General features: G+C 39.2%; 1 protein-coding gene across 4 annotated transcripts in view; it reads right to left on the bottom strand.

Moving 5' to 3' along the window:
- Positions 1-26,215, bottom strand: part of LOC149302396 (unconventional myosin-VI-like) — an 89,738-nt gene that overhangs the window by 61,420 nt on the left and 2,103 nt on the right. For all 4 annotated transcript variants that reach the window (XM_089482482.1, XM_089482483.1, XM_089482484.1 and 1 more), the window contains exons 3-11: positions 24,871-24,944; positions 22,846-22,975; positions 22,362-22,467; positions 21,892-21,947; positions 21,283-21,380; positions 18,267-18,431; positions 11,023-11,103; positions 7,305-7,485; positions 5,104-5,248 (exon numbers count right to left, since the gene is read on the bottom strand). In XM_089482482.1, the coding sequence (XP_089338608.1) occupies positions 5,104-5,248; positions 7,305-7,485; positions 11,023-11,103; positions 18,267-18,431; positions 21,283-21,380; positions 21,892-21,947; positions 22,362-22,467; positions 22,846-22,975; positions 24,871-24,944 (1,036 nt within the window). The remainder of the gene's footprint in view (positions 1-5,103; positions 5,249-7,304; positions 7,486-11,022; positions 11,104-18,266; positions 18,432-21,282; positions 21,381-21,891; positions 21,948-22,361; positions 22,468-22,845; positions 22,976-24,870; positions 24,945-26,215) is intronic.

Genomic DNA, 26,215 nt, shown 5'->3' with positions numbered 1-26,215 from the left:
AACAGCTAACTTCCTCTCAAGATCATATCTTGTTTGGCCCAAATCAAGAACAAAATGGAAAAGACCTAGCTGTGAAGTTTTACGCAATTTCAAAAGTGTTTTAGACTAGGCCTGCCAGTTGGCTGTGACGAGGTTTGTTGAGTAACCAGTATGCTGAAGGAACATAATAAAACATTTCATCCCACAGCGCAAACTATGCCTTATGAGGACAGACCCCTCTTCTCTTGCATGAACGGCAAATCTGAAACTTCCCAAGTCTCAGTTTATATGGCTAAATAAGATTTGTCTTCAGAAGACAATTCATATAAACCTTGGAACCCTCGAGGTTTTCCATGGAGGCTAGTGGTATCATATGTGACTCTGCATCAATAATTTATTCTCCGTGTCGGAGTAGTGGTTTTCCCCACTTCCCAAACAGTTCCACACGGTCTACCCACTTTCCACCCCATAATAGGGGTTAACCACACCACCCTGAATGGCTACCCTGCCTCCCTTAGCAATGCCCCATCCCTTATTGGCTCCCACACGGAACAAAAGGGAGCGAGCTCCGGATCCGCATAAAAGATTAATGAAGAATTCTCTATAGAGACTTATGATATACAATAATACCCTTCCTGGCAGCTTTCCTTTTATTATTATGTTGTACTATACTGTCAGGACTACCCGTACAATGGCACTTACCGCAGGAGTTATTCTGCCCAGTCCCCTGATACAAAGGGAGAAGCCCCAAGTAACAGAGAACCAGGACTTAGAGGATCCCAACAGTAAGGAGGCCTAGTACGGGCAGGTAGATATAGGTACTGAGTAAACAGGTGAAGGAATCTCCGGACGAGCCAAACTGGTACATAGAGCTGGTAGTCACACAAGCCAGGAGTCGAGACACGGAGCGGGTAGTCAGACGAGCCAAACTGGTACACGGAGCAGGTAGTCAAACAAGCCAGGAGTCGAGACATGGAGCGGGTAGTCAGACGAGCCAAACTGGTACACAAATCACCGAGCAGAGGTACAGAAACGCAATCCAAAAGAGTAAACAGGCAGGCAGAGGGTCAAAATAACGAAGATCAGGAGTTCAGCAATATACGAGGTATAGGACCACAACAGGGTGCAGGAGAAATGGATTTCCGGCTTTTTAAAGCCGGCGCCAACCTAAAACCCCGCCTCCAAGCTGACGTCACGGCCGAGCCCTCAGCCTTCCGTCACCACCCCGATGCCAGCCACGCAGCATAGCCGCGCCCCCAGAGTTCCCGCGGTAGCCGCCAGAGGAGGAGGTAAGTATGGAGGCCGGGGGGACCTCAGACTCAATCCCTTGAGTTCCGTGCCGGCGGCGGATATTATGGCCGCCAGCAACGGAGCTCCGGGGAGGGATCTCGAATTCCCGGTTATCGCGGACGGTAGCCCATCCTCCGGTACCGGGAACCGAGGGATTGAGAACCCGACGTCCGCGAGCAGCGATCCGCCCGCCAACACCGGGAGTCGGATCAGTGACATATACCTTGTATCTATCCCGTTTCAGTAAAAAAAGTAGTCCCTTTAACTCTGTAGGCAAGCCAAACACGAGCATGGGGCGCTTCCAGGTAGCGAACGTCTTACTCTAGGGATTCAGTACCAGGAAAAGCAGATGCAAGCATTAAAGGCAGTCTCTTTCTGCTTAGCTATGTAAGTTGGTGAACGTCAACAAAGCCCTTTTAGTGATTCTCACATGAAAATTGTGTATCTCCTTGTTCCAAGCAGTTAGAGGGCATGATTTATATTAGATGGGTTAACTGGCTCTTGTCTGCTTTTACTTTCTATGTATCCATGCAGCTGATGTTTTCCCACTACTTAATCATCTGATTGAATGTTTACTTCTAAATGCCTGTGAAGCTATAATTGTGCCGTAAATTACCCTTGTCAAACTGAAGTCAGCTCTGCATGGCATTCCAGGTTCCCTCTGCCAAGCTATCTAATGTGCCATGTTCGATACGGCCCTAAAGGTAAGCTCTTCGCACACACCCTTGTAATGTGGCAACATAAGCAGGAAAGAGAATAATAGATGCCTGCAGTTTGGATGGAGACATATTTAAAGCGTCAAAAAAAGACCATGGCTGCAAGCAAACAAGTACATATACATGTTTACTGAGCAGCCAAATTGTGACTTATTCATCAATCTAAACGATTAGCGTGGTTTGATCCTTAAGCCTGTGCTTTGGAACAATATTGTCATTGATTGCAAATTATCACATCAGCGGCCAAAAGCGGAACTCCACGTCATAACATTTGAAAGTGGGCCCATTTTTTCGACTCTGGAGACCTTTATAGGAGAATGCCCCCCCCCCCCTTCTTTCATATTCCCTGTCTTTAACAAGTATTCCTGATGAAATGCTACTTTTGTAAATCAGTATAATCATATCCAATATAAAATGCAATTTAGAACTTACTTTCTTTTTATTTATTTATTTTTACTACTAAATGCCATTACACAGTATAAAGAAATGGGATGATATCTTCATAATGTGTACTTTTTATGCTATTAAATGGACCGATATTCATATTGTTGAGCATTCCTATTGCATGGCTTACATTATAGTGTGTGTGTATACATTATATATACATACACAAATACTCCTGGGCACAAAGACTGATACATACAGAACTTAATAGATTCTAAAACCTTTGCTGCGCCTTTTAAAGCAGGCTACATAATGAGACCACCAGTCTACCAAAGCATTAAAGCAAACAAGCCATGTAAATGTGTTCTTTATTGCCTTCTGTCTATACTATCAGACACTTTCCATAATTGTCGAGGAAGATGCTAGCACTCGCATAGTACTGTACTGTCTGACAGGGTGACAGAATTATTACTTATTCACTGTATATAGTGTCTCGAGGTGATTTCTTGCGTAAGCGTTGTTCCCAATAAGAATCACCACATCCGCACTTAGCAGATAACTACCGACTGCAATGTTTGCAGTTAGCAATGGAGAGAGCCGGGAGAGTACTCGTTTTTGGGCTATATCGGACCAGACACGTTTCTAAAGCTCTGCCAAGGTCCTTCGCAACCGCACAGCGCCCCCGAACCTAGCTCATTCTAATGGGATATTAACAAAAAAACTTGGGTTTTTTTTATATATATATTTAAACAAAATTCTAGCCTTTGATAAGGTAGAACTATGATGATATATAATTCTGGGATTGCTTTAGGAGATCAGCTAATTTTATACCTATGTCATCTCTTGTACAGAATACCTAACGTACTATTCTACTAGGTGCGTAGGACAACATTCTGGAACGTAAAATTTACTAGATGGTTGAAAACGCAAAAATTCCCAACTCTTATTCCTCATAAAGATCAGAAAAAGCCTTACAGTAGATCTACAAGTTATAACTTAACAAGGTAATTAAAAGGTGGAGGGGAAAAAAAGGCAAAACCTATTATCCATGCAAAATACCCCATATGTTATCTCACACCTAATAAGATACGTATAATATATAAAACAAGATGGCGAATATACAACATGACTAAATCAGTTAAATATGCTGTTTTCTGGTTTTGAGATTAAAAAAGGAAAAGATTTCGTAAAGCCTCAAAAAAACTTACAAAATACATCTTGCATCTCACACAGAAAGATTCATAGTTTGAAAAGCGCCTTGATATAATGGCTTCTGCTCCATATTTCTATACATCATCCCTGTGTTATTAAAGAGCCCGTCCATTGCAATGGGGACCGCTCACCCTGCAGATTTATGAGGGTCGCCTCCTAGTAGCAGGAAGAATAACTGCTCCTCCAAAAAAAAATACAAAGCAAATGAGCCTGAACAAAAGAAGCCAAATTTCAATCAAGGTCAAGTAAGAGTACACAAGATCTATATTTCACAACAGGGTTTGCAATTTATATTGGCAATTTCAGCAGAACCTTGAAATTAACCTTTAATTGAAAAAAGACTTTGCTTGCTTACGCAGTAAATGCCTGTCCGTCCATCACGGTAAGCAATTTTATACAGAGAAAGGCATTATTATTTAAGGGGGGAAAAAAGAAAATCTAAAAGTGGTATGCCTTCGCAAACAAGGTGTTACACACCTGATTGTACATTGTGATTAAAAATGACTTCACAATATATTTTTATTCAAAATAATACAAACATTAATAAAATAAAATTTCAGCTTTATTTTTTTTGTAACGTACTGTTTGGTCTGATAACTAACAGTTCTGTGATACCTTAGAAGTAATGTTAGATGTAAAATGAGTCAATCCTGCCATCATTCTGTTTAATATAAGAAAGTATTAGCAAAATAAGCAAATTTAGACTAGAATGTGCACACGTGTAACAGTTTCCTTTTAATACCCAGTCTTTAGAGGCTGGTGATGGTTGCTATTAGGCCAACACGGAATATGAGGTTGAGTCACATTCACTTTTGGGACCTCCAAGGACGTTTCTTCAGAAGCTCTATTTTGGCTGGCCCCCCAAAAATGTATTACCTACAATTATAGGCTCTATCTTCTATGGGACCAATGCAGCTATATCAATGTTCCCAAAGAAATAGTGAATCTTCTTCATGAGCATGTGAAATGTGTTTCCCGTATGGCAGAACAGGCATATCCCACTCGAAAGAATGGAAATAACCTTTAGATTCATGGCAGCTTTATAATTACTCGGAAGGGTAAACTAGATGATCCCCATGCCAAGTTCACTGGTTCCCCAGTTAGTTGTGCGGCTCCGCACTCGACTGGCAATGTTTCTTTTCTCTGATGAAAGTGATTACGATGGCACTGCCCGCTGTTCTCATCTAGCACAACAAAGGATACTCGGTGTAGATCCTGTGTTACAAGACTTGACCAATTACACAGCAAGAGAAACTGTAGACTGCTAAAGACATCTTATACAGCACGACTGGTGCGGGTAAGGTAGCTCATTATTTAGATGGGACTCAATAATGTGTGCATCACCTCTCATGTTTCAGCAGCTGCTACGGAGTACAGAGATAAGAAAATAAGGGTTTAAAGTGCAGAGCTTTTTCACTAAGTGAGTGATGTAGTATTCTAGACAAACTGCTGCTCTTCCTCTGTACTGTTTGCATAGAAGGGGGGGATAAAAAGAAAAGGAAAATAGATAAATGGGTCTTACTTGATAACTGTGCCTTTAGTGCCCCCTGCTGTTGTAAGCATAATTCGTGTGGTTAAACTGACGCGCAGATCGTCTTCATCGAGACCCAGCAGAGCGGCACAGCATTGCAATGACTTGCTGGACTGGTTCTTCAGGTTACATCCACCTGGCGATCAATGCAACATGGACATCATCACAAACGAGTCGTCACAGCAGGTAAATAGTAACTTAATAGTGCTCAACGTTCAAGAACAATTCAGTTGCACTATTCTAAATGCATGCGGTTCTCCCGGTTCTCTTCATTACATAAATAGACAGCGTAGTATGCATTCTTGTACAATAACAATAGGAACAGAGAATGTTGATGCCAAATACTAGCTATTTAAGTTGGGGCTTGTGCGGCTAACTGGTCCTCGAATATGAAACTTCACAACTCACGGTGTGTTGCAAAAAAAAAAAAAATCATACCTCTCCAATACTGGAACACCAACTATTAAATATAACCTGCACGGCATTGTTTAAACGTTTAAACAATCTTTCTGAATAGATATTTCCAATTGACGATAGGTAGCACTGTACAGCATTACACTGAAAGCAATTGCCTCTTATATAATGCTATTGTGTGCAAGCCATTCCAACTACATACTGGGGTTAATTCACTAAACCATGAGTTTGCAGGTGAGCTGGACTATTTCATCTGACTGTTTTTACTATACATTTTGAACGCCAACCTCATGCAAGAAGATCTAAGACAGCCTTACAAGCTAGGTTTCTCTAGTGCTACATTATACAGAGAAACTCATCCTTTCATGCCGGAAAAACCCAACCTTTCTCAACACACTCAAAACGAGTAGATGCATTTTTAATTCCCCACGCAAAGTTATAGTTTAATGAACAAACCCCCATGGTCGGAAAGTAATGGTGTCTAATCCCAGTTGCCACTGGCCTGGATTTCCAAATAATAATTTTAACATCTGATTACACATGAAACCTCTAGCAAGAATACAGCCCTCGAGAGTGAAGTTCAGGACACTAGCCATGTAGAATAATACATCCCAGGTCATGACTACAGCTCTGATATTTCACTTAAGGCTGCGGCTGGTGTCATTGCGCAAAACCGCATGTAAGGCTAAAACGTTGGGGCTTCTAAAGCACGTAACAGCGGAGTGTTCTGGAAGCTCGGCAGACAGTTATTATATGTATTACACATCCAGCCAACTTGTCATTGTGCTCTTAGTGCGCCTGCTGCTCCAAACCATTTAAATCCCCCTGTGTGCAAGCGATAAAACTTCTAACAGAAAATCACTAAGAAACCAGAGGAAAGAAAAATAAATAAAATGAAAAAAACCCATCGTAAGGTATATCACAGTCTGACTCAATCATTTTACTCACTGACTCATAAGATATCAGGCTAAATTTGATGAACTATTCCCCCAGCTCTACTAGCGTTCCGCACGTACAACTTGCCTCCCAAAGCAACAATATCACACAGCTTGTCAAGGGCAAAGAAGGTGCGAGACAAACTCGCAGCTGTAAAACGATGTTGTTTTCTACAAAATAAGGGGGGGGGGGCAAGTATATAAAAAAAAAACAAAAAAAAAAAAAACAGGCCCTCGATAAAACTTTCTTTACTTTCCCCTTCTAATAAAAGTAAATCCTAGCCCATACTTGACATCACAAAATAGATTTTTTACAGCATTAACCCCTTTGAAGCGACGGAGGGGCTAGGTTAAGAGTAACTTAGCACTAGAACGGGATTAAGATTCAGCGTGTGGCCTCTCTTAATGAGATATAGTGACAGCGCTCTGCTAGCGTGGTCAATCTATCAACCCAACCATTGACTTCTGAACAGGCCGGCACTGCAGTGTACCTGCAATGCAGCAGTCACAGAACGGTGCCTTTTTATTGTTTAGAAAGGACCTTTACAAATCATCTGTGCCGATGGCTTTTTCATTTACGTGCAATCAAATCAACCTTTTCATTTACTTATACGGGTTTTTCAAAATCCATTTTTTGTTTTGTTTTGTTTGTTTTAGCCCGCCAAGTCCCCGGTGTGCTGGCGTAATAAATTTCAAAAAAAAAACAAAACAAAAACGTAATTGCAATAAGATGTTCTGTTCTTCCCTTTTTCAAGAACCTTGTGCTTTGTGACTCAAAACAAACTCAGAGCCATTCAGGTGACATTTACACTGATATAATCATAGAATTGTATGTGTTCTAACCGGAGGTGCTCCCAGCTTCTTCAAAATCAATGTTTCCAAGGTGCAGGACTCCGGCAACCACTCGGAAAAGATCGAGCTTTTCAGTGTCATCCAAGCCGATCTTTTTCATCGCCACACACATCCGATTGAAATCTCCGTGATCGTCTAAAAGAGGATCCTTGAGGGAGCCATGTTTGAGATACTGCAGAAAGTAACAGAAAGTAAAAAGGTAACCAACACATTAATAAGAAACTAACGCGACTCCAACTCCCATAATTCTTTGCCTGGGCAATCCAGTTCTTGTAAGATTACAATGCCTACAACCAAACTAAGCCGTTGGCTGAATTGCCACAGGCACTCTCATTTGATGCAAACAAATAAGACAAGCAATAAAACATGTGTAGAAAAAATTAAATTGGTATTTATTATTTTTAACTAAAAAAACATTAGCAGATACAGCAGAATAGAAGCGCACGGCACATGCACAGCTATCACATGCAAGCCATCGCGTATCCGAAGAAATAACTCGAGCGCGTCTTTACAGAATAACATTTCATTACAGAATAACAAAGAAAAACAATAAGGTTTCTGATATACATAAAAGCACTTTGTTTTATGGAGTGCCTGATCCGTCGGCTTTTAATTACGCAGATATTGATGATGTTTGTATTCGGCATACTCCTGTGTACAAACCATTCACCCATAAAACAAAGACGCATGCAGAGAAGAGTTCAGCGCTGCTCCTAAGAGATCTTTAATTCATGCTTTATTAGGCCTCGGTCTTCGGAGAAAAAGCACACGGAAGGCAGAGCGCGCGTCTTCAGCTCGCGCACGCAAGAACGCAGACGTGCAAAGGTAAAAGCCCACACCTTTTCTACACACTAACAGCAGAAAGCAGAAAAGCTGCGCGCTACAAGCAAAATACCTCATCCTCCTGATAAAATAAGGCAAAGGCAAGGGGGGAAAAAAATTCAATTTGGGTAATTAATCACACAGAACCATACACATAAAAATCAAGAGTGATGGGACCAAACAGCTTTGTAAAGTTTTGGTAAAAGGAAATATATATATATATTTTTTAAATGTACATTTTTGGCTGTGTACAGTTTTATGATCACAGCAAAGGTGCCATCTCGGAATCTCAACAATAGAACAATACCCAAGTGACATTTAGGATTTATTAAAGTATTCCCTTTTGGTAGGCTTGCCATATTTCATGCCCTGTAAGTTGCCCGGTAGTAGAAATAGACAAAAATGCTACTTTTCATACACGCCAGGCTCTCTGCTGTCAGTTTGAAGATAATCCTGTGATCGGCAGATACACGCACACAGGCTTATCTTCCTATTGTGGCTGGTTCCTTCAAATTTCCCCATAGATGTGCAGCATCGTAAAAACCACCACCATGGAAGACAATGCCCAGCTTCATTGACGTGTCTTGTAAAGAAATGCACAAAGCTTTACTGTGATCAGAAAAAAAACAAAACACATTTACGGGTTTTTATGTAAGACGTGCATTTTTTTTTTTTTTTTTTCAGCCAGTCTGTTCCTGACCAATCATGATAATGTTTTGAAATTTACAATTCTAACAACAGTAGTCATCGTACCCAAGTTCCATTGAAAAACACATCAATCTATTTTGTGTGATATTTTATTTAAAGAAATACCGGTATATAGGAAACATATGCAGCACTCAGAACTGCGTTGGTTCTGGTCCTATGCCTTGCAGACTCGGAAGATTTAATGAAAGGTGAAATTTGATATAATTGCTTGGATACACGTGACTAAATTCAGGATGGCTAGGAAGTTCCTGAATAATTTCATTTCATCAGGGTGAGCTCATTAAGACATGTTTTAGGTATTCTTGTGTATAATTGAGCCTTCAAGCCATTCTGATATGTACTCCAAATGTTTTCAATGCAAGTGTTGATAAGGTATGTCACTTTTTCCTTTCTCGATTCAAGGTTGCATGCGCCCATGCATTTATACATAGCTTAGCATAGGGCAGGCTCGTAATTGCATTAGCTTCAGTGTGTTCCACCTACGTACGGTTATTTCAGTCTTGTTAGAGCTCATCAGTGCTCGAGAGGAACTTCTCAGCATGACCCCATGCAGGTAAATCTGTGGGCTGCAGCTAGCCTCAGATTCAGTATATTTAACATGTTGATGGGTTAATACATGGGAAATTAAGTTCGCGCACAAGGATGGAAGTCCTCGGTAATTATCCTAATCTTCTTTAGAGTCGGGAATTCCCTAGCACTCCCATCCCCTCCGTGCGCTGTTAATATGGATGCAGAGCGATGCCTGCTTGCCTCCTGGCTAATGTTAGAAGCATTAATCATTACAGGCTGGATGGAAACAGCTGCTTCAATGGTTTCCATGTTCTACCAGCAGGATCAATTCATTAATCTGTGTTGCTAAGTTTGCAAGTCCGTATTACTGATGACTATTAGTAGAGCATGGATGTCGAAGGTATTCGAGAGCAGCCTTCACCCTTCTGACAAAAAGATTGGCTTATACTGTAACACTGCCCTAACCTTTAGGCTATCACATGGCTAACATGGGAAACATACCAAGATGTCAACATCTTAGAACCTATTAAAAAGGTCTTCTGAGAAGAAGTAAATTACACAGTGTAATTAACACAATATTTTCAACGCTTTTCCTTCCATTCTGAAAATGGTGTAGTTGTCCCTTTAATTCAGTAGGTATATCTGTGCTGTCTTCACGTTCTGTTTTACTGTCTCTCCGCTGTCATATCACATGCAATTTTAGAATGTACGTTTATGAATATTTATTAATAAAAGCGATGCTGTCGGTCAGCCCCTTTTCTGAGCAGCAGTGGATTCGCTGTGAGGAACAGATAATAAGTATTGATTCTCCTTAAGAGTTCTTAGCAAGGAGGATGCCATATAGACCCTACCCTTAAAAGATGACACTAACAATCAGTCAGCGTGTCGGTCGAGCAGTAAGTAAAAGTATATACGTTCGGGAAAAGTGTTGGGGTTTTAAAAAAATTGTTGCCTCTTTGCCAGGCACCACAGGTTGGGACTGGAAGTAGGATGACACAGGACTGGTGAGCGGGGCTTCTGCGTGTACTTTAAAAGCTATTTTTGTATTTACATGTTACATGAATAGAGCCATCCTGAGTTGTTAATCCAGGATCCACTGGTCAGCAGTCTGCAGCCACGAGAGCAGAGATACTCTGTGCAGGTATTTATATGGCGACATGTCTGTATGAATGTATGTGCTTGCAGATCAGTGTATATGTGTGCATGCATGTGGAGGCATTATGTTATAAGAGGTTCAATTCATCAAAGAGAAAATATCTAGGAGAGTTGAATATTTCAACTATAGAGACAGCTTAGACCTTCTTGCAGGAGAAGCGGGGTTTGCCTTTGATAAAGCACAGTGAAATCATGGAACTGACTATACTCATTTGTGTTCCCATGTACCTCATATCAGTCAGACAGATACATGGTAATGTTTGGACATTCAATTAGTTGTGATAACTTTCGGGCAACTTTGTGGGAACAAAACCTTATTACACATTTTGTGTCGATGGTCGCCTAGCCGTCCCCTTAAATACAACTCCACGGGACACGATGGACTGGGGCTTTCCACTATGGTGTAGTTACCTATTTTTTTGGAGGGGTCTCTTGTAACAGTGCTGCCCCATGGCCCTTCCTTGATCCAACCAGATAAAAACAAAATGTACTTAAACAACTATGAATACTGTACCTCTGGACTCTTGCGGTTCTGCAGGATCTGTTTATCTGTATCTTTAGAAGCGAAATATCTTGTGCAGCCACGATTCAAATACTAGGAGAATACAAGGAAACAGAAATAATTAACAGTGAAGGTGAGAACGTGACATTTCAATAAAGAAATTAATTCTCCAGAACTGCTGGACACTTTAGAGCTCATCAGCCTGGCTCCTTAATATGAACAAACAGTCAAATAATCATTGATATTAACCAATATGCAGCAGCGACTGACTGTCAAGTATCAGGATACTCATGTGGGGGGGCACATTGTTTCACTGGGATTCCTGCAAATATTCCAAAGTGCCATTGGTTTGCCTTTTCACTTTGGGAAATAAAAACCCAATTTATTAAGTAACTTTTAAGACCAGAAGGGACTACAGAGAGGACTTGCTTATATAAAACACTTGCTTTAACCCTTTGAAGACCACTGGGGGGGTGGGGGTATCCAGCTTCCTCCTCCCTGGCACCCAAAGTCACAGACACAGCTCGCCATTTATCGTTGTGTACTTCTTTTGTTTGTTGTTGTTGTTACACAGACACTGAGACAGATCCTTTGGAATAATGGTAGATTCACTGAATGCGAGAGGGAAGTACAATTTATCTCTGATAAATCCCTAATTACAAGGAAAATGTTATTTTAGAATTGTGTAATGTTTTCGTCCTCCAAGCAGAACACTGCACAAATCCAAGTTTAGGCAAAAAAAAAAAAAAAAGACAAAAAAGTACCATCCATATTTTCTTAAGAAGGAAAGAAGAAAAAAAAGTGCATTATTATTAGCAGCATAGCCTGCAAGCTTCCATTTACAGTTTATCTTCTCAAAGAGGAAATAGATTATTATATATCACCAGAGACATCTACAGGACTGGAAAGTTAAACATCTTATTCATAAGCTCAGCTCCAATTTATCTTTTAAAGTAATTGCGCTTTCAATAGACCTGACATTTCTGTTTGCAGTGTGCAGCCCACTGAGAGACACCTTCAAATAGGTTTCATTTCAATTTTAATCATTTTGGAGGTTTGTTTTTTTTTTTTTCCTTTAAACTTCGGTCTACTCCAAATGAGTAATGCTGGCGGCCGGCTAGAACCACACAACATGCTTCTGAGGTTAGATTATCCAATTTGAAGGCTCTCCGCAGCTCGCTAATCAGCAGTGTTACTCGGCGCTCGCAAGGCAGGAGGGGGGTGTATGAGGGTCAATTACAGAAACAATCTCACTTGTCAGCCCAACATGTATATCTGATCCAACCGATTATTGAGATTTGCGCAAACAAGACGGATGCTCCGAGATGCGCCAGCTCACATCCAACTTTCAGCTAGCTCCACGGTAAAAAAACAAAGAAATACTGCGTGAAACAAGTACAGGGAAGTACGAGTGTATGTTGGATATGAAATAAACTTTTGCTCCTTTCTCACTCAGATATCAGATATGATGCGGGGGCTTTATACCGCCATTCTATGATGATAACTAATTAGTTCCCTGTTCAGAATTCATCTCCTTTCTAATTCTGAGGTTGCCGGAACAAATCAAATATGGATTAGGCAGCTCGGTCGTTGCAGGCACACCTGGGTATCCTTCGTGAAGAATAAATACGGCAGGAGCGCATTACATTTATATATATATATATATATATATATATATATATATATATATATATATATATATATATATATATATATATAGTGCCAGCATGTTCTGTAGAGTCAATAACATAATTTATCCTTTTCCCCTTACTTTCAAAATGTATCTACCACCCCTGGAAATGAAGACACCCTTCACCTAAACAGCAGTTACACTGTGTATGAATCTATATTTTACTAGCTGGATCACTACATGGCACCATGTCCAAAGTCCAAATTAAAAATCCTCACTTGCAGTAGTTGATTTGCAAATCATTTTTGGAGAGGTCATAAATACTGGACACTCCAAAGCAATCGTTCCTAGATCAGGGGTGCCCAAGTTTAGCGTTCAAGGGCCGCAAACAGGACAGAATTCACCTCCCCCGGGTTAGCCCCCCCATATTAAATTTTTTTACAAAAGATCATGGCATTTGTTAGATCATTGTTAGATCAGGTTTGATCAACTGTTTTTTTCGTTAGATCTACTCTAAAATAGGCAATATTAACAATCTTTTTCAGGGGGGGCTAACCTGTAGCCAGCCCCCCCTCAACAAAAATTTCAACAAAATGTTACTGATTATGATAGCTCTACGTTAGATCAGGTTTGATCAGACAAAATTTTTGTTAGATCTAGTCTAATTACTGAGATATTGCATATTTAATGAGGGGGGGCTGGCCCCCCCTCAACTGAAATTTTGATTTTTTTTAATGGATCTTGGTAGATATTCGTTAGATCAGGTTAGATCAACAGTTTTTTTCGTTAGATCTACCACGCAGGAGGCGGTATTCACAATCTTATTTTGTGTGCGGGGGATGGGTACACATACGGTCTGGCCCCCCCTCAACTGAAATTTGGATTTTTTTTAATGGATCTTGGTAGATATTCGTTAGATCAGGTTAGATCAACTGTTTTTTTCGTTAGATCTATCACACAGGAGGCGATATTCACAATCCTATTTTGTGTGCGGGGGATGGGTATACATAGGGGCTGGCCCCCCCTCAACTGAAATTTGGATTTTTTTTAATGGATCTTGGTAGATATTCGTTAGATCAGGTTAGATCAACAGTTTTTTTTCGTTAGATCTATCACACAGGAGGCGATATTCACAATCCTATTTTGTGTGCGGGTAATGGGTATACATAGGGGCTGGCCCCCCCTCAACTGAAATTTGGATTTTTTTTAATGGATCTTGGTAGATATTCGTTAGATCAGGTTAGATCAACAGTTTTTTTCGTTAGATCTACCACGCAGGAGGCGGTATTCACAATCCTATTTTGTGTGCGGGGGATGGGTACACATACGGTCTGGCCCCCCCTCAACTGAAATTTGGATTTTTTTTAATGGATCTTGGTAGATATTCGTTAGATCAGGTTAGATCAACAGTTTTTTTCGTTAGATCTATCACACAGGAGGCGATATTCACAATCCTATTTTGTGTGCGGGGGATGGGTATACATAGGGGCTGGCCCCCCCTCAACTGAAATTTGGATTTTTTTTAATGGATCTTGGTAGATATTCGTTAGATCAGGTTAGATCAACAGTTTTTTTCGTTAGATCTATCACGCAGGAGGCGATATTCACAATCCTATTTTGTGTGCGGGGGATGGGTATACATAGGGGCTGGCCCCCCCTCAACTGAAATTTGGATTTTTTTTAATGGATCTTGGTAGATATTCGTTAGATCAGGTTAGATCAACAGTTTTTTTCGTTAGATCTACCACGCAGGAGGCGGTATTCACAATCCTATTTTGTGTGCGGGGGATGGGTACACATACGGTCTGGCCCCCCCTCAACTGAAATTTGGAATTTTTTTCATGTATTTTGGTAGATATTCATTAGATCCGGTTAGATCAACTGTTTTTTTTGTTAGATCTATCACACAAGAGGGGGTATTGACAATCCTATATAGTGTGCGGGGGGATGGGAATACATATGGGTTGTCCCTCCAACCGAAACAAACTGTTGATCTAACCAGATCTAACGAATATCTACCAAAATCCATAATTGTTTTTCCAAATTTCAGTTGAGGGGGGGCCAGCCCGTATGTATACCCATCCCCCCGCACATAAAATAGGATTGTGAATACCGCCTCCTGCGTGGTAGATCTAACGAAAAAAACAGTTGATCTAACCGGATCTAACGAATATCTACCAAGATCCATTAAAAAAAATCCAAATTTCAGTTGAGGGGGGGCCAGACCGTATGTGTACCCATCCCCCACACACAAAATAGGATTGTGAATACCGCCTCCTGCGTGGTAGATCTAACGAAAAAAACTGTTGATCTAACCTGATCTAACGAATATCTACCAAGATCCATTAAAAAAAATCCAAATTTCAGTTGAGGGGGGGCCAGCCCCTATGTATACCCATCCCCCGCACACAAAATAGGATTGTGAATATCGCCTCCTGTGTGATAGATCTAACGAAAAAAACTGTTGATCTAACCTGATCTAACGAATATCTACCAAGATCCATTAAAAAAAATCCAAATTTCAGTTGAGGGGGGGCCAGCCCCTATGTATACCCATCCCCCGCACACAAAATAGGATTGTGAATATCGCCTCCTGTGTGATAGATCTAACGAAAAAAACTGTTGATCTAACCTGATCTAACGAATATCTACCAAGATCCATTAAAAAAAATCCAAATTTCAGTTGAGGGGGGGCCAGACCGTATGTGTACCCATCCCCCGCACACAAAATAGGATTGTGAATACCGCCTCCTGCGTGGTAGATCTAACGAAAAAAACTGTTGATCTAACCTGATCTAACGAATATCTACCAAGATCCATTAAAAAAAATCCAAATTTCAGTTGAGGGGGGGCCAGACCGTATGTGTACCCATCCCCCGCACACAAAATAGGATTGTGAATACCGCCTCCTGCGTGGTAGATCTAACGAAAAAAACTGTTGATCTAACCTGATCTAACGAATATCTACCAAGATCCATTAAAAAAAATCCAAATTTCAGTTGAGGGGGGGCCAGCCCCTATGTATACCCATCCCCCACACACAAAATAGGATTGTGAATATCGCCTCCTGTGTGATAGATCTAACGAAAAAAACTGTTGATCTAACCTGATCTAACGAATATCTACCAAGATCCATTAAAAAAAATCCAAATTTCAGTTGAGGGGGGCCAGCCCCTATGTATACCCATCCCCCGCACACAAAATAGGATTGTGAATATCGCCTCCTGTGTGATAGATCTAACGAAAAAAACAGTTGATCCAACCTGATCTAACGAATATCTACCAAGATCCATTAAAAAAAATCCAAATTTCAGTTGAGGGGGGGCCAGACCGTATGTGTACCCATCCCCCGCACACAAAATAGGATTGTGAATACCGCCTCCTGCGTGGTAGATCTAACGAAAAAAACTGTTGATCTAACCTGATCTAACGAATATCTACCAAGATCCATTAAAAAAAATCCAAATTTCAGTTGAGGGGGGGCCAGACCGTATGTATACCCATCCCCCGCACACAAAATAGGATTGTGAATATCGCCTCCTGTGTGATAGATCTAACGAAAAAAACTGTTGATCTAACCTGATCTAACGAATATCTACCAAGATCCATTAAAAAAAAATCAAAATTTCAGTTGAGGGGGGGCCAGACCGTATGTGTACCCATCCCCCGCACACAAAATAGGATTGTGAATACCGCCTCCTGCGTGGTAGATCTAACGAAAAAAACAGTTGATCTAACCTGATCTAACGAATATCTACCAAGATCCATTAAAAAAAATCCAAATTTCAGTTGAGGGGGGGCCAGCCCCCCCTCATTAAATATGCAATATCTCAGTAATTAGACTAGATCTAACAAAAATGTTGTCTGATCAAACCTGATCTAACGTAGAGCTATCATAATCAGTAACATTTTGTTGAAATTTTTGTTGAGGGGGGGCTGGCTACGGGTTAGCCCCCCCTGAAAAAGATTGTTAATATTGCCTATTTTAGAGTAGATCTAACGAAAAAAAACAGTTGATCAAACCTGATCTAACAATGATCTAACAAATGCCATGATCTTTTGTAAAAAAATTTAATATGGGGGGGCTAACCCGGGGGAGGTCAGAATTCTTTGGTTTGAGCACGTGCATCCCAATGACAAAATCGGTTTAACTATTGTACTTTTTCAGGCAATGATACAGAGTTCCTGGCCCATTTGTGGCCCTCCAGGACAGGCGTTAAGCCCTGATTTAGATCTATGAAGAGCACAGTGATCACCTCCCATGCTTTACAGTCGCTGTTCTGTTTAGATGTCACTTTAAGGCAAATACACTGCATCAGCAAACCAATAATCTATTCATTCTATTGCACATAATAATATCCAGCTATGGAAGCATTGGAAATGGCAACACTATTCAAACAGGAGGAAATTAAAACCAACACAGATTTTTATTTTAATCGGAGTGCAGAAATGAATTTCACAAATGCGTGCCCTTCAGAGCAACTTGATTCATTTGTATCACCGCCGCGCGCAATGCTGGCTCTAGTGTCAAATAAACATCTATCTTGGAGATTCACCTTCATCATTTTCCAGACTTATTAGAATGGCAACTTCTTTTTAATTTCAAGTAAACAAAAACAGTGCAAGTGCTTAACAACAGAAGCATTTTAATACAAACGCATCTGAATCTTTGCACTGCTAGCTAAAAGCCACTTATCAATTTTATCTTCCCCGGTTACTAAAGAACCTGACTTTGTGTCTAATACAGTCTCTGAGGACAATAACCATTAAAGATCCCTCTAACAGGCACAGTTTGCTGCTATTATACCAAAATCAAGAACTTTTTCAGATTTTCTTTTTTTTGCAAAGAGATCACAATGGACATACAGCCAATAGTCACAGTATTAGAGCAATCTACATCTAGCCACCAAGAGAGAAAATATAATAGTATAAAAACAAGTGGAATTATCTACCTATGGAGAACGAGCTGAAGCAAACCCCTTTAACTGGGGATACATATAAAAAAATAAAGCAGTGCCATTTTCAGACCGAACACAGGTGGTAGAAGAAACCTGCACTTCCCACAGGGGTATACCAAATGCCTACCGGTGATAATCTCGAGGGACCTGCAAAACCTTCCACCTTATTTGCAGACATACAGCACGATACCATACAACACATTCACGGAGCTTAAACCGAGACCCACAACCCCAAAGTGGAGCTTATACTTCAGGAGCCGTGTTTATCAAGCCAAACTGGACTGACCGACTGAAAATGATAATTCTGGATCTGCATTACTATGCCGTTCAATGGCGATTAACAATGCTTCACGTTTATTGCAGTTTTCTCTTATAGAATGAGTAAACAAGACCTTAAATGTAAGTTTGGTTGGTGGCTATGACACTTGTAACACTACATATACAATATATATACATATAGTAATAAGGGTGAACAGAACTTAGTAGAGCTCAATGTTTCATAGATGTGCACCAAACACTATAGAGCCATGGTGAGGATATCCGTTCAAACATGGAAGTAATGATACGGGGTCCGGTGATGTCAGAGGTAAAAGATGGAAGTTTAACTTGTGATTGCATGTTCATCAACACACTTCAAACCAATAAAACCTATTAAAGCCAATACATACCCTAAAATTATCAGGGGAGCTCAGGAAGAGTTTCTGTCGGATGTCCTCAGGTGCTCCAGCACACAGCCTGTAGAAGATATGGTAATTCCTTTCATCCTTGCCTTGCACGCAGATTCGAGATTTCTCCAGAAGATAGTGAGATACAAAGCCTCCAACCACGGAATTCTAGAGGAAAAATAAGGGGATTCTCTTTGTTTCATTGCATATCAATAACCTTTATAATTAAAAAGAATAGCTCTCATTAGAGAACAAGACCTGAAGCTCCTTGTGGGACCACCACCCTCAAACAGTTGACTTCTAAAAGATGTAAAATTATCTTATCAAGAAAAGATTGGAAAATAATTTAAATGTAAATGGCAACTGAAATAGAACTAAAGTCCTCTTCAAAGACAACAAAAATAATTTATCATGGAGGGCTTGTTAGCATGTTGGAAAGAGATCGTAGTGAACAGAGGCAAACGTTAAACTCACACACGGCTACCCAGCTGAGTAATGCTCCTGGGCATCTCACCGACTCACTCTTACCTGACTTTCCATCCTTAACAGACCATTTGCACAGCATGTTACGAACAATCAGCACCCTACTTAAAATATGCTTTTTGACGTTAAACAGGATTAAAGCTGCTGTTCCACCTACTGTACTGAATTTAACATTTTTGTAATTACACGCAGCAACAGAAACATCATTCCTAGTACTGACAAACGAAAGAACTAATATATATATTACACCTGCTATCACACACTCTATTTGAAAAAACGTAATTACCGTGGGCCCCAAAGCTAACGTTTTACTAAATTAGAAGCTGGACTCTGAAAACCAAACCAACTGAAGGTGTTTCATAGCTGAACAATTTCAATGAATGGAATTAGCACCCTTCACAAACATTTATATTCTGGTTTCTTGCCATTAATTCTAGTAAATTGCTGTAACAGATAGGACTTCTCAAAAAACATGCTCTATTGCATTGGAAAAATAGCTAATCTCAGTAACCACGTAAGCCATTATGTGTTTTTTGGGGGTTTTTTTTTTTATTAAAAAGTACCATTTTTATCTTAAAGGGGGCAGTAACCCCCAATTAATTTTTAGGCATCAGTGAAGCTTATCCCAAATATACCTAAACAACCAAACAGCACATAGCTCCCTACTAGAGACTGAAACTTTTTTTTTTTTTTTTATATAAATCTTCTAATTAGATCAGTAAACGCACCAGTATTGTATACGCATGTTTATACACAACTATAGTTTTAACAGAGAATAACTCCTTCGCCAACAGCTATTTAAATCCACTTTATAATAGTGTTAATATTCTTATCTGATCCTTTAAACCGTTATTCCATTATCAATGTACCCCGCTTCTCCTCCCGTCCGTGTACTAATCTGCAAAACCTCTGGCATTTATTGTTTGCTTATTATTAGGCAGGAACATATTAGAACTATTTGCTGTTCCGCACAATAGTTGATGCTTACTGGAATAATGCTCGGCAGCAGCACCCCCATAAGCCTCCCTGACAGGTTCTTATCTGCCATCGAGTTATATATATATATATATATATATATATATATATATATATATATTCTATATAACAAATAGTTTATGAACAGATTGATTGTCCCGATGTAGCCTCTATTATACAGCCTTTTTTTGGTATAATACAGCCTATGTTTTCAGCGTTGGAAAAACCGTAACCGTGTGTCATTTCCGAAGAAAAGGTTACTCTCATTATATGACTTGGCTTCCAGATAAAAGCTCTCTCTGCGCCGGGACAAGCTTTTTTTCTCATACGAACCTGCATCGAGGACCCTTGGGAATATAAATATTGTTTGTTTTCTATTTAGTTTGAAGAGCAGGTTGTGAGATCAGATTTGACAATATTAGAAGGTTAGAACCCCAAATAGCGGAGTTACATTTGAAAAAACGGAACACAGTTCCAGGAAAACGGTTATATCTTAATGTACTCTTTATAGTATTATCTTTTTTCTTTATGTACCTAGGTTAAAGACCTATAGTTCGTTCAATAGCTGCAGTCAGCCATAACTTCCCAAAATGACTACCGAGACAAAAATACATATTTTAAAAAAATGTTGCCCTCTATTACAGTCAATGAAAACAGATGTCTTAAATCCTCTATAAAGTTTAGCATATTAAACACAGAGGTGCAGGCAATAAAATATCGCTGCACGGACTATAAGGCTCTATACATATGCCTGCAGAATTCAATCATTTCTCCATTGTTTAAATTCAGATTATCAGCTTCATTTGGACAATAAAAAAAGATATTACATTAAGTGCAACGGCATTTATTTATTAAGAGCCGTTTCTTGTGCGCATTTTTAAAAGCGGTCTGATCGCCATAGCAAAGCCTGGCAGATTGGAAAATTCCATTGGTTGCTATGGTGACCACATTTAAAATCTTGCACGTAAAATGCTCTTTATAAATGATTTCTATAACAGGTCTATTATAACATAACATTACGAACTGAAAATGCTAAGCCCTCGAATACTCAGTATTCTAGAATGTTTAACGATCTCTCCAACTGGGTTGGTTCTACATGTTCTACGCACAAGAGACAGTTTGTCTAATAAGGCACACTTGCTATCATATAGTGTTCTAGACACTTCCAAAACTTTTTGCATACGTTCAAAAAAGCACAAGGACTCCTTCTGCCCGAGGAGAGAAGTAGTGCCCTCTTGTGGTTGTACTTTTACATCCATTTTAGCCCATTTAATATTAGTTTGGGTTTATATTTATTAACGAGGGTTTAAAATGCCCCATTATATTCTTTGCTGCAGTGCACATTTATTATTAAAGTGAAATTGGAATAGTTCGTGGCGTGCCTTTTCTCACACTCCCTTCATAATTTGAAAATTATAACAATTATATTTCAGATTACAATGTCACAAGTCAATATCATAACAATTCTTTGCTGTAACAAAAAAAATGTGCTAAAAATTTTTTTTAAAAAGCCCCAGAAAATAGGGAAAATAGCAATAGCTATAAAGCCAAACACACATACCTTTTCATTAAAATGGATTTCTACAAATTTCCCAAAACGGCTGCTGTTGTTGTTGCGGACGGTTTTAGCATTTCCGAACGCTTCCAAAAGGGGGTTGGCTGAGTAAAGATTTTAGGATTTCAGAGAGATTTCTTTTGTTAGACAAAATATGTAAACATGCAAAAGTAATAAACAGAGAATATGGGTGGCGATAAAGCATAAGACAGCTTTTATTTAAACAAAGATAAGAATGATATCGATGATAAAAACAAGAACATAGTCTGCAGCTGTACCACTAAGCCCATTTTTCATAAGGAGGAAAAACAATGCTTGGACGGAGATAATCTAATAGCTTCAGGGTGATCTATAGGAATGTCATAGATTAGGAAAAAGTAGATGTATGAAAAGCAGAGACTTCCGGAAAAATAAATGTGAGAGTAAAGAAAGTTTAGTACTAACTGGCCACTAATTGACATGGTCATAACACACACACATATATATATATATATATATTATATATATATATATATATATATATATATATATATATAATAAATTTAAACACAATCTAATTTAATATCTGTTTTAAAAAATGTTAGGAAGAATTAGTGTTATATTTTGGTTAGGTACCTTCTACAATCCTTTCGTCGATGTCTTGCCCTGATCCATAGGACTCAGTCAAGTACCTGTAAGGAAAAGTATACATTACAAGCAACCAACAAACGTATGAACACATAAACACAATATTGTCTTTCTCTTGAAAAGTTTGGTATTCCACTTAGTTTTAATATGAAGGTGTATTTCTTTTGATCACATGCTGCTTTAACAATTAATTGAATTCATTCGAACAATAAATGAGTTCTCAAAAACCTCAATCATTGCTATATACCAGATACATATAAAAATAGGAAAACATACTTCCAGAAACCTACACTATAATAATTGAAATTTTGATTAAAAAAAATAATAATAATTTACAGCAAAAATGATTGCCGGGATTAGCTACGTGATTTAAAATACCCTCTCCTGCCGAGATCCAAGCCAGTAAAATAAGACTGAAAACATTTACCGCATTGATGTTTCATAAAACATATACAAACCTCAGAACAAACTTGGTATTTTCTGTCTTGCCGGCTCCAGATTCTCCAGACACAATGATTGATTGGCTCATCTTGAGCACTTTCATGTCGCGGAAGGCCTTATCAGCTGAAACAAAACGGATTGTAATAAGCACTTTAACACTCCAACGATCTTAAATGAATTAAAGTTTTTAAATGATATTTATGTTATTTGCGACTTTGAAATAAAAGTCACTTTGCAAATGTTTTTTCTCGGACAGTTTCGTTGTTACTCTTATAACTGGTGTATCTGAAAGATGTATAACTTAAAGGGGTAGTCTAATGTCCCATAGAGCTCCGTCAACAGTGCTAATTAAAGCTAATCAATGGGAGCGTTTTCTGAGCATGCGCAGTTGAGGGTCTTGCACAAGCTGGCAACGAGTATAAGAGGGTAAGGAAACAGAGAAAATGCATACTTTTTGCGGAACGGGTTACAGTCATCAGTCACAACACAAAGGGTTCTTACCTATAGCGTAAACATGCGGCGGCAGTGTTCCTAGAGATCTACCCTGGTATTTTTTAATGTATTCAGAGGTATAAAGTTTTGGGACGTCAAAGTATGGATTCACTGCTATCAGGATATTGGCCACGTAGGTCTGCAAAAAGAAGACATAAACAAATAAGACTTCGTATTGCACAACGTATTGCTCAAATTAGCCACTGTCTCTTCATCCAAATCATGGAAGATGATTGCATGGGTACAGAGCTTATGGAACGTCTTTGCTTTCTGGGAAATATATGTTGTACTGAGAAATAAATATTAATGTGGAGAATAACAGGAAAGAATACTAAAAATAGTGGGAAATCAATTGAGATGGGAAACGAATTGTATATTTTAATGTATGATCAGCTATGTTTGAAAAAGAAAAACAGAAAAACGTAAAAGTGTGGCCACGAGGTGTCAATTACCATAATCTCTCCAAGGAAATATTTGGTGTCAGACCTTTAACATATTACACCTGTCACTGCTCTGGCAGATGGCAAGATTACTTCAGTAAAGTGGTCAGAATGAATTAAGCACAATTAGGTAACTTGATAACAGTATAAAAGATTAAGTCTGTCATCTGAGCTAGTAGGTATCAAAGAAGCCCAGTGTATGCTTTGTGTAAAAACAAGGTAAGGAGACGTGGAGTTACAGCCATAAGCCAAATGCAGCATCAGCAGACATCTATCTTAGGACTCATGCTTGGCCTTAGGCATATGAGACAGCTGTGAGAGGCACAGAATGCCCTAAAGTTTCGAGCCCCAAGACAACTACGTCTCTGGCATCCGCCTCTAATAGATACTTGATCACATACAAGAGAATCTAGTGGCTATGCCACTCTCAGTTCAGCACCCTTACTGAAAAAGTTAAATCGCTAACCTTTAGGAGAAGCTGAAGTACCTAAAGCAGCCAATCAGTGGCAAGAAAGCATTACTCCAGAAATCAATGGGAGTGATTTCACTACATGCACAGAGGGGGTCTCATTCACACTTAAATATTTTGGATCATCAAACTAATTTTAATATTAGACAAAGATAACTTGAGTAAACACGTTTTGATAGTAAATGGAATTGGCTGGCTTCAAAAATGTCCGAAGTAGGACAGAGGAGCAGAAGGACCAGATGTCAAAATTCCTGGTTGAAAAGTGCACTTGTAACTAATTTGGCCTTTTAGCCCCCAAAAAACCTGACAAACCCATGCATGGGTGGTATCACTGTACCCGGGAGATGTTGCTGAACACATATTGGGGAGTTGTTTTGAAATATACCAGGAGCTGTAAAGTTATACCGGAAGTACAATTTGTGTGAGGAAAAAACTCCAAACTCAGGACAAATATAAGCAGTTTCTTTTCATAAGCTTTTCTAGAAGACTAAAAGATTTTTCACATAAAATGTGAAAAGGTGTTTTGTTTTTTAATTTTTCATATATATATTATTTTTGATATAGGAAATTAGATGACATGAATAAAAAAAATGTATGTAAAGAAAGCCCCTCTTGTTCTGAAAAAAAAATAAGTATAACTTGTGTTAGTGCACTAATCGAAAGAAGAAAATTACAGCTAAAAATCACGAAGGGTACAAAAAGAAAGACAGCCCGTTCCTTAAGGGGTTAAAAGTTGCATTTTGGCTTTTGTCATATTGTCTGTCTCATATTAAACGTAAGCCTGAAATAAGCAAAAATAGAAGACAAAGGGAAATCATTTTTCACAGCACAGTAATTTAAAAGGGACACCCAGTTATTATACAATTCAAGTGCATATGATGGCCCAAGTGCCCTTTCAATAATTTATCACTTTGCCTGAGGACATTTTGATAACCTGCGGTTTTTTGGAACCAGGAAGAACAAAGTGTGTTGGATAATGCAGACAGGATATTGATTGGAATTAAAATGATGGCTGAAGCAGGTAAGGGTTTGGAATAAACCCCCCCCCCAAAAAAAAGTCAAAATAAACAAACATATCTTAATAACAAGATGTATAAAGCTGAAATAGTTTCTAATGTTACTTACGTATATTTTATCTTTACTGTACCGCACTTTAATATTATGAAGGAGGGTGGCTTCATTCAAGTACATCAGAGAACCTTCAGGAAGAAAAAGTAAATAAAAGATGAACTCTACACACCAAGGTTTCACTCATTAATTGGCCGCCATTCAGTCATCTTTCCTTTACCGATAATATAGCTAACTGCTCCCTATACTTTCAATAATGATGCCAACATCAGGAGCAGAGGTAGGCAAAGTGTCCGTGACAAGACTTACGGAAGTCATTGATCTTTATGGGGCAGTTAGTCAAGTGTCAATCACAAAGGATGTTGCTGCCAACCCATGATCTAAAGTTCATAAAGTTGTGAAGAAGAACGGATAGGACTGCTTAAGCCTACATCTTGTTTAAATTACACAGAGTCAGTTCTACGCTTTTATAATACCGTGTATGTTACCCACAGAAATGGCCCTTGTGTAGCACGCATTTTTTTGTCATCTTGCTTTGACTAGTAACTGCTAGTAATGGAGATCCTCAGCCCTTTGGGCATCAATTTGTGGCACTGCATTTGTTCAGGGTAATTCCTGGTCTATTGTCAGCAGTATGCAAATATGAAATAAACACATTATGCTGATCTCTACGTTTGCTAGTCATGCCTTCTGCACAATTCATTGGCCACGTTTCAGATAAGTAAACACATTTTCTATCACTAAAGATGTTTTGGCATACCGTGTAGGAAGTTTGCCATAAGTGGGAACGAGCACTCCTTTAGACAATGTTAAGTAGCAGTTTTGGGGAACTCTAAAACGAGTCAATTGCCTTAATAATAGGAAGCTTTTGACTACTTAAAGACAAACGATGGGCACTGATGTTTAACTGAAAGGGAGTTATGTAGTGTGGTTTTGCATATCTATTTTCTGCATGGAACTGGGTGCAAAACCATCACTATGACAAAGTCCACTGGATACCGCTCGGTGACACCTAACCCAACATTTCACAACCTAACGTCCTTGTTAAATGTATTTGTTAGCAGTAGGAACGTTTTGACAACTGCTAAACTCCCAACATTAGCATAATGTGCCAAAGACGAAACATTCATTTTGAATTCTGTGTCAGAATACATTTAAGTAGCTTTTCCAATATAAAAACGAACCCGTCTCACAATTCAGTAACGGTGACAGCCGCAAGGCATGCAATTTTCTACCACCTTCCCACTTTGCTGCTTTGATTGGAATTTCAATAAAATGAAATTGTTTATTTGCTCAATATCTCCCTTATTTGTAATACAACATTAATGCGTGTATCAATCTTTGTCTTAGTACTCCTTTTACGTTAAAGGTCCCTCTGGTGTTGAACACAAGTCGGAATTTT

This window comes from Sceloporus occidentalis, unplaced genomic scaffold (assembly GCF_023333645.1).
Source record: "Sceloporus occidentalis isolate IW3139 unplaced genomic scaffold, rSceOcc1.0.p SCAF_19, whole genome shotgun sequence".
NCBI lineage: Eukaryota > Metazoa > Chordata > Lepidosauria > Squamata > Phrynosomatidae > Sceloporus > Sceloporus occidentalis.
Note: the sequence above shows the minus strand (reverse complement) of the source record. Positions and strands in the feature narration are given on the sequence as shown.